At 54.8% G+C, this 9,456-nt stretch overlaps 2 protein-coding genes across 2 annotated transcripts; both read right to left on the bottom strand.

The window, feature by feature from the left end:
* Positions 1 to 4,674: 4,674 nt before the first annotated feature.
* On the bottom strand, positions 4,675 to 7,029 carry MONBRDRAFT_37380 (uncharacterized protein; the record flags this gene model as incomplete). Its single annotated transcript, XM_001746470.1, has 6 exons — positions 4,675 to 4,885; positions 4,995 to 5,554; positions 5,659 to 5,800; positions 5,905 to 6,009; positions 6,195 to 6,732; positions 6,812 to 7,029. The coding sequence occupies 5 exons, from the start codon at positions 7,027 to 7,029 to the stop codon at positions 5,454 to 5,456; spliced, it is 1,104 nt and encodes a 367-aa protein (XP_001746522.1). The 3' UTR covers positions 4,675 to 4,885; positions 4,995 to 5,453.
* A 1,520-nt stretch (positions 7,030 to 8,549) lies between these two features.
* Positions 8,550 to 9,223, bottom strand: MONBRDRAFT_26099 (uncharacterized protein; the record flags this gene model as incomplete). The annotated part of the gene is made up of 3 exons (XM_001746469.1): positions 8,550 to 8,645; positions 8,814 to 9,030; positions 9,117 to 9,223. The coding sequence occupies 3 exons, from the start codon at positions 9,221 to 9,223 to the stop codon at positions 8,550 to 8,552; spliced, it is 420 nt and encodes a 139-aa protein (XP_001746521.1).
* Between the last annotated feature and the right edge of the window lie 233 nt (positions 9,224 to 9,456).

The raw sequence follows: 9,456 nt of genomic DNA, 5'->3' as shown, positions 1-9,456 counted from the left end.
TAAAATTTAAAAGGGGGGGGAGTTTTTTTTAAGTTTTTTTTGGAATTCAAGGGAATTTAAGAAAAACCCCCCCCCCCCCCCCCCCCCCCATGTCTTGTTCGACGCAGCGCCGTGACTCGGCCATCTATTCTCCCTCCTCCGATCCCCGCAACAACGACTCCTACGGATCTATGAGCAACCCAGGCGATTTACTTCGTGGCGGTCTATGCTGGAGTCGGGTGCGCCTGGCCGCTGCTTGATCATGTCATGCGTGGTTGCTTGCGAAACAATGCCCGCCTCACGCGGGTTCTTGATGGACGCTGCACGTTGGCTGCCCATTTACCTGCATCTGCTGATAGCTTCTACAAGGCCTCTGCTGCTGTGCAAATGTTCCCGAAAAGGAGATTTGGCAAGAGCTGGCCCAGGTCTTCACCACGGTGCGGCCAGCCCTGCCAGCCCATTGTCGTGTTCCGAAAAAGAGCGTCATGCCTTGCCGTTGCTCACCCGTCACGCTTGATCCCGCATGGGACGTTGTTGCTACAGGTGTTTGACGACGAGATGTACACTCCCTCGGACTTGTTTGCGGGCATTCGACTTGTTTTCGAGTATCAAAAGTTTCGTCGGTAAGAACCTCGAGCTTGCTTTGCTCGTCTTGTCGGCTCAAGATGGCTCACACTGTCCTCTGCACAGCGAATTGGGTCGGCAGCAGCTGCAGCGATATGACAGCGGGCCCTGGGATTACGTTCCCGAGGGCCCTCTTCTGCACCCCGATGATCCTGACGTACCACTTCGTGACATGCAAAAGATTCTCCCCTTTGCCCTGGGTGTTTTCGGCTTTCCCATTCTCTGCTATTTGGAAGGGCCGCGAGCGCTGGGTCACATGCTGGGTAGGTAGACCGGCCATTCATTTTCCAGCGCTTCCGTCCTCATCAAACTGACTGAGTGGATGCACTGGAATGCTCGTGAGGCAGGCCGTTGCAGTCGCGAATGCTGCTGCAATATGCAACGTGTTCAGAATGATTGGTGCTGCTGCCACTGCCACACTGCAGCCTATCTTGCCGGGGTGCGTCGAAATGCTTTTGCACGCTAGCCGTGTCACGCAGGCCTGCAGGCCCCCCTTCTGCTTTGCTTGCCATCGTCTAGATCTCACGTTCTGGTTGAATGTCGGGGAACAGACGCATGTGGTCGACGACGCAGTCTTGGCGGGTGATTTGCAAAACAAAGTCGGCATTTTGCCCTTCATTCTTGGCGCCGACCACGAGAATCGCCGCCTCGTGCTTTCTCTCCGGGGCTCGCTCTCCGTCAGCGATCTCGTGACGGATGGCTTGGCCAAAACAATCAAGGCCTCAGCCAAGGGATTTGGCGAGTTTCACACCCACGCCGGTATTTGGGAGTCGGCTTGCAACGTCCGGCGTCGACTGTTTGACTCTGGTCTATTTGATGAGTTGATGCGTGCAAAACCCGAGCTCCATGGCTACAGGTTGGTCCGATGGCATTCCCATCCTCATTCTGATCGGTCTCTTGGTTAAGCTCACCTTTTTTCTTTGTGGCTGTGCCAGTCTTTTGATCTGCGGTCACTCTCTCGGTGCTGCCGCGTCGGCCCTGTTGGCCGTGCAGCTGCGGAATCATGACATGCCCTATTTGGGAGGTACGTCAGCTGGTGTGAGCTGCCCGACTAGCGCCTGCGACTCGCATGGTGCCGCGCTTCTCATTTGGTCTGATGCCTGGCAAACGTTGTTATGTTAGAGGTGCATTGTTATGCCTACAGCCCTGCTCCTGTGCTCTCGAAGGAGGTGGCCGAGGCTTGTGCAAGTTTTGTGACTGGCCTGACCGTGGGACACGACCTAGTCGCGCGTCTCGGCACGCCTGCCCTGCTGCGCCTCAAACACCAGATTGATCTTGCTCTGACATACTCTTCCTCAACCAAATGGCGTGCCACTGCAGTGCGTTGCTTTTTGCTTTTCGACCACGCCGGCTTTTGCTTGAATTTTCGTGTGCTCACGCAATAATGTGCCTCGTCTGCTTGGGGGGGGTGTCATGGCGATTTGCAGTGCTTTGGACGATGGCCTCTCAAAGAACATTGGTGGGAGGCGGCCGAAGCAGCCGGTGTCGACTTTTCGGCCAAAGAACGCCTCTCCAAAGTCCAGTACGTGGGCACATGTCTTATATTGCTGTACCGCCTTGATTGGGCTTTTCACCGCTAGCCATAATGGTGTGCATCTGTCTCAATACTTCATCTACAGACGGCTTTGCCTGCCTGGTCGCATTATTCATCTCATGAAGGCACGGCCTTCACAACACAAGTATGTGTGCGGTGTTGTGCACGAGCAGTCCGGCATGTCGTGTTTGTGGACAGTTTCCAAATCATGGGGTCCGGCTGTAAATGTAGGATCATGCGCCGTGCCCGGCGGCAATACAATGCATACTGGGCTGACCGCAGCCGCTTCGACACGGTCTTTGTACATCCGCGTGCGTACATCGTTTCATACCGATGCATACGTCCATTTTGTGCGTACGCCAAGCCCACCTTGCTTTTTTTCCCCCCTTTTTTTTCTGCCTCTTGCGATAGGAATGGCTTGGGATCACTTTCCCGATACCGTGCAGCTCTCACTTGCGCAGTACATCACGACCATGGAAAAAGTGCCCTTTGCTGCTGCCCCAGTAGCTGCAAGCAAAGACCCAGCGGCGGCCGTGCCTGCTGGCCCCACCCTCACTGAGCACCCGCCCACCCGAGCTGATGATCTGGAACAGTTAGCCAAGTACAGCGTCGTCTAAGCTGCCTCTCTGCCCTTGCCCTTTCTGCATTAATTTACACGTTACCTGTTACTACGACGTCCAACCCCAACACTCAAGAGTCTTTGCATTCCAAACTCTCTTGCCTTCTTGACTGTATAATGTTATCCTCCTTCAACTCGGATCAACTCGGATCAGATGCATCTTTCAAAATTCATGAGTTTTTTTTTGAGTTTTTTTGAGTTTTTTGTGTTGAACAGTTTTTTTTTTTTTTAAATTTTTTTGAAAGTGTGTGTGTGTGGTGTTTTTCTCTCAGGGGCTCAAAACGTCTGCAGTGTGCAGGGGAACAGGACACGATGGTCGATGTGAGTGCGCCTTGTTGCAGAGCTCGGGCCTTGGGCTGGGTGTGGGATGCAGGAGGACGCACCAGAACAAGGGGCAACAGGGTCAGAAGTAGTTGGCGGGCGGTTGGCTGATCTAGTCACACTGACGCCAGTGCTGGGGAAAAATTGTAACCATGGCTCAGCTCACTTGTCTTGTCTGCGTGCTTTAGCTCAAGACGCTGCAGCAGTACCTGCAGGCGGCTGCTTCCAAAGGCAAGTGGCGGGCAGTCTGCACTACCAACCACGGTCCTCTTCGTTCTTTGCTGACCCTCCCATGATGGTTTTGTGTCCTGGCGCCATGTGCAGGGGTCAAACAGTTCTTGGCGGGCTGGCACGACCCTGAAGCGGCCCGTCCCGCCAAAAAGGCCACGCTCGACGTGGAATGGCTTGAAGCCGTGTGCAAGCAACTCAACTCAGTGACCTGTCAGCTAACGCCCGAGGATGACCTCACAACCGCCTACGTCTCCACCACGCGCTACATGTATGAGGTATGTTAAATGGTGCTGCCGTATCGACAGCTACCGACTGGCGTGCCTCTTTCCTGGGACATCTGCTGATACCCGCCTTGGACGTTGTGCACCAGCTCAAGTATCATGCCATGACCAAGGACGTCACCGAGTTCAAGGTCTATCACGTGTGTGACGAAGAGACGGGCAACGTCCTCATTGAGGAGCAGGTGGGCGTGCCGGGTGCCCTCCATGTTGATTTCATACCCCACATGTGGGGACAGCCATCAAGCTCATGACCGCCTTTTTGGCACATACAGGACCCGCTCTTGCTGGCTCACCTCCAACGAGGCCGCCAGCTACTTCTTCATGAGTACATCCAGCTGCTGGATGGCCTTTATTCAGGTGTGCCAAAGGATAATCATGTGGACATGTTTGCAGCCTGGGCCGCCATGGCTGCACAGCTGCAGGAATTGGGCGCAGAGACAAAACAGGCCGCCTCTTTTGCAAAAGGCCTGTATGCCACCCCTTTGCACAGTATGTTTTCCCCTGCAACGTGATCCGAATCGTATGCTTGTTGCCACTGAAGCGGACCTTAGCCTCAACGCGTTTTTTGCAAACGTGGTAGAAATGGCAACGCACGTGGCGCTGTGGCAATCGCGTCTTGATGAGCTCCGAATCAGCACCAGTGGTGTTGAATGGCCTGGACAACTCCCATCGCTAGTGACAGGCACCGTTGCGCTCCGGGCCAATACCCCCGAGCGCCCCGGACCTACGGCTCAGTGGAAAGGTGTGTCACACCCTGCTGCCACTTGCACCTTCAATATGTGTGTGTGTGTGTGTGTGTCACTCCATGCCGCCACTTGCACTAACCCTTGCCGCTTGTGTGGACGTATCGGTAGATTCTGATGGTCAAGACAAGACTTGCGAGGCCTTCTGCTTTGAACTACGACTTCATCGGTACGATTTGGGATTGTTGGGGGTCTGAAGATGATGAAGCTTCGTCGGGCGTCGTGAGCCACCCTGCAGACATTAAAAGCTTTTGGGACGTGCATTTGTATAGACCCTTTGACGTAGCAGCACCGCTCGAGGGGTGGGATCACCAGCAAGTCGTTGCAAGTGAGCCGGAGAATGTGCCTTCTGCCACCGAGGATGCGGCCAAGCCCCTGGCCCTCCCATCGACCCGAGTGCTTGGCTGCTGCTATGCCACCTTGGCTGAGCTGCAGTCCAAGCTTGGCATTCTTCGTCAAACGTTCGTGGTCAAGGAGCTCATGGCCACGGCCGACCCCGATGCGACTGTGACGCAGCTGACGAGCCAGTGCGGTGTGCGCTTCTCCTTTCAAGGTCGGTCTGGTCGTGTGGTCGCACATTCGAATTCTCATGCATGGTCAACCGATATCTGTGGGTCCCTCATGGTGACTGTTGGTGTGCCCCGTTATGGCTCTACTTGCAGGGCAAGAGCTGACGGCTGTCGTGCAGCCTGATTTGCGAATTGTGTTGAATGCGGAAGGTGGAGGTGTGGTGCCAGAGCGAGTGCAAGCTCTCCTCAACTCGACGCATCACACTGGCTGGAGTATGCGCACGGGGGCACATCCCCCGGGTAAGCGCGCACACGACGACGCTGCGTAATGGCGCTCAGGCCTCATGCGGTCGTGGTGCTGGGTGGTGGTGCGTGAGTAGAAGGGAATAATTGTCCATCATAATTGCACAAAACAAAATTACAAAGGGCAAAAAAATTGTCAAACACGGATCGGTGGCCATTCCGCCACACGCCGTGGGGGAGAGGCCGCATCACGAACCAACAGATCAGCGCAGCAGTCCAGGATGGTTTCGCAACTACAACAAGTCCCAATCACAACGACAGTGCACACGGACACAATTTCAACACCAAACCAAGTGGACAGGTCGTCGGTTACAGGTGGCGCTGGCAAGACTCAAGCCATTCCACGATGCAACGCTCCATCCAGCTTTCTGTGCCTGGGACCAAACCTTCGGCGAAAGCGACGTGTCCACCTGCCAGGTGCATGCCATGAGCGATTGGAAGTGGCAAACAGGGGCACCAAACAAGAATTTATTCATATTCCCAGGCTCATCAAGGTCAAAGACAAGGGACTGACCAGTGCGAGTGCGAACGAGGATAAGGCCCGGTCCCATTTGCTCCGGATCGGGTGTGGCCTTGCCAGCACAAACGGGGTCGTCCATGGCGTTGATGGCCAGGGTGGGAACGTAAATGTTGTGTGCCAGATGAATGGGCGATGCCTGAATTCATTTTGAGCGCAGGTTTGGCCCAGAAAAAGAAACACGGTTCGGCATGAGACATGAAGCGTGTGAGGGGCAGAAAGTCTGCATGTCTTGACACATACCTCTGTGTAATATTCATCAGCCGTATCAAACTCCTTGAGGGCCACAACGCCATGCGAGTCAAACTCGCGCACGTTACGTGCAGCTAACAGCTTGTTAAGGTCCAGCTGACAAGCAAAAGTCGAAGTGAGAGGAATGGCTAGACGCGTTTACGATGAAATAATAAGCCAAAAAATATCAGAAATAAAAGGAAAAAACAATCAATATCCACAGGAGAAGGGGCGGGGAATTCAGCCCTGGAGAGCTGCTGGAAAGCAAGACAAGGTCCACAGCTTCAAAAGACGCGACGTACCTCTGGAGCATAGCGCTCGAGTTCAGTGCGGTTGTCACGGATGTAGTCCTTGAGACCCTTGACGAGATGGGTGCGAGACCAAAAACCAAAAATAGGCGTGTTGACATGGTAGTTCCAAGGTGGACTGATGCAGATGGCGGCATCAATGACGGCTTGCTTGCCCCGCAGGCCGAGGTAGCGGGCCGTGAGGGCGCCTCCGAGGCTGTAGCCGACGGCGTAAAGGCGACGGTTGGGGTACTTGGAACGGATGTAAAGCAGGCAGGCTTCAAAGTCTTCGGTTCGTGTTCCGGTAAAGACGGCCTTGGAGGTCAGGCGAACACCGCCACAACCCCGCGCGTTCATGGCGACGGGAATGTAGTCCTTGGTGGCCAGGAGCGTGCGCACGGCAGCCACCACGTACATGGAGGTCGAGGAGCCTGCCAGGCCGTGCTGGATAATCACAATAGGGCGGTCACTTTTGGCCACCTCTTCAAGGGGAACAGCCCAATCCAGGCCAATGGTGCCACCGTCTTCCATCGGCAGCAGCTCACGATAATATCTATGAGTCATGCAACAAGCGGGCCCACGATGTACATGAGGTGGGNCCGTGATGAGCCGGTGCTTGAGCAAAAACTCACTCTGGAAAGAGGGAGGTGTAGCGGAAGAAGAAGGGAATGACGGTGGAGAGGGTGCCCTGGAAGTCAATCCAGTGAAACGGGGTGGGGGCGTAATCATGAATCGCGTTGCAGCTCTGTGGGGCAGCAGCATTCGGCAGCGGGAGCAAGTAGGGGCGACATGGGGTGAGTCCGAGAAAGCAGGCTTCCGAGGGCAGGCGCATGGGCGACTTGAGGTGCATTGTCCAAAATTTTCACGCACTTCGTAGAGGGTTTGCAGGATGGGCCGCGCCTTGGGGCTTGTGAAATATTCCAGATGAGGGTGGAGGTGACGATAGTAAACGGTCACAGCCCAGGAGGTGAAGGCCGTCAGCAGCACGGTCGTGCCCAGATTAAAGGCAAGCATGATCAAGGTTGTTCACGAGAAACAAGATGCCTGTCCCAGCGTGTATGAAAAGCGTGTATGTTTGGGATACAATGTGGTCAGCGGCACGGTAGTGGTGAGAATGAGCATGCAGCGCGGAGCAAACTGAACACACACAGAGTCCAGGAACAGTTGAATTCGCTCGGAGCCAACCTTGGAAAGACGAGCAATGGGGTCACGACTGCCGCGCCTGCGGCAGAATGGCCCGACAGCAGTATCCGCGTTTCCACCGCAGTGCAGCCTGGGTCAGCAAGACCAGGGAAAAGAGCGTCGTTGTCGTCGTCGTCGTCGTCGTCAAACGGCTGCCACGAGAAGCGAGCATGCGGGTCGGGTCATGTGAGAAGCGCTGCGTGTGCTCGCTCACTGCGCAACAACACACAACCGAGAAAAAGAGAAAGAAGGGAAGGACCAAGAACGAGAAGCCAGTGGGTGGAGAAGGCAAAGTGCAGTGGGGAGGGCGTGTTCTCATGGTCTCTTCTGCATCTGGCCGTGGCGTTGAGGGCTGATCCGTCGGTCAAGACTCGCTGCCGTTTTCATGTGTTCGTTCGCGTTTCGCGCGCCAAGTCGCGGAACCTGCTGGCGCATGCTGCGGGGGCGTTGACTCACTTTATGTAGCTGTAATGCCAGTTGTTGTCGAAACCGGCGTCAAGCCAAGGGGTAGTACGGGCTGATGGTGAGCGGGTTCGTGGCGAAAATGATCAAGTAAATGAAGATAGGTGGGTCTGCAGAACGAGTAAAAGATCTGACAATCTGACATGTCATGCGTGTGTGGCGATTTAGCTGGTGCTGCGCATGTATCGCGACGTTGGTGTGTGATCGCCGCTGATCCTGTTTGGAGGAGAAGTGGCAGCAGCAAGAAAACGTCAGACAAAATTGTTGTGACTTTATGTACCAGGGGGAATGTTATAATCGAGCCGGCAAAGCGGTTTGAAGCGGCTTTTTTTTTCTTTTTTTCGGATGGTGGCGACGGCGGTCAACTTGCTGTGCACAAGTCGCTTTTAGCGGCACAGCTCGGGATTGTACGGCAATGAGGATGATGGAGTGAGATGTGTCAAAGGGGCAGAGCAATAGAAAAGAGCAGCGACGACGTGAGGGAAGAATCATAGGTATGCACTTGAACGTTGATGGTTTTGAGAGTCAAGGTCACGCAGTGACACACACACACACAGAGCCGGGGCAGCCTGGTGTGCTCAAACAGCCTCACAAAACACGCAGAGGCACGCACACAAACATACACACTCCATTTAATCCAAGACTCGTGTTCCTGGGGCGTGCACGCCAATATGTTATTCAATGTGCAGCGGTCCAAGGCTTGTACTACCCAGAGACCAAAGTCGCTCAGCGGGGCTCAAGTCCGTGAACCTTGATCGACTTGAACTTTTTCTTGCGACATAAACTGCATGATTCCTTGCGCTTCTTCAACTTGTTGGCACACTGAACCAGAGGAGGCACCAAGAGGAAGGAGGACGACGGGAAAAGACGAAAAGAAGGAGAGAAGGAAGCGAGATGAGCACACTCGTAATGTGGGCAGCGCAGCCGCATCATGCGTAGCACAGCTTGGGCGGGGTTTGGTGGAGCAACAAGTCAGAGCAACAGACAGACCTTGGTACAGAAAGCATTGCCACAGCAAACAGCAATGTCGATGCGGTCGGGCATAAACTGGTCGTAACAGATGGGGCAATCCCCAAGCACAGGCTTGGGGGGAGCGGCCACGGGAGTTGCTGGTGGTGCCAGCGCCTGGTGGGGCGTGACTTGGTTGGCCGGTCCCTGTGCGTTTGAAGTTCGGTGCCTCTTTGTCGGCGGTTCTCCTCTTTGGGCCCTGAAGCATTCAGACATCAGGGTGAGTCAACCGAGGCCAAGCAAGATACAGAAAGGGCCAAGCATCAATCACGCGGCAGCACACACCAGCCCGAAGACGGGGTAAGCGACTGTTCATTGTCCTCATCAAGAATCAAGATCTCGGGGTCCTCGGCCACGGCATCGTCGAGGGTCAGATCAATCACCTCGGCCATGGCGAGGATGGCGAGAGGCAATGCTCGCCCAAGGGGCTAGAAATAAATGTTCTTTGAAAAAGCAAACTGTCACTGCCTGGTCCCAAGCTCTACTCCAGCGTCTTGCCTCGTTGGTCTTCCAGCGGAGAAGGAGAAGGAGAAGGAGAAGGGGAAGGGGAAGGGCAGCGCAAAAAAAAAAAAAGAATACAGCTCGGCACCCCGCCGCAACACAAGCAGCAGCGTCAGGTACACAA

This window comes from Monosiga brevicollis, genomic scaffold (assembly GCF_000002865.3).
Source record: "Monosiga brevicollis MX1 MONBRscaffold_13 genomic scaffold, whole genome shotgun sequence".
NCBI lineage: Eukaryota > Choanoflagellata > Craspedida > Salpingoecidae > Monosiga > Monosiga brevicollis.
The sequence above is the reverse complement of the archived record's forward strand: the minus strand, read 5'-3'. Positions and strand labels throughout refer to the sequence as shown.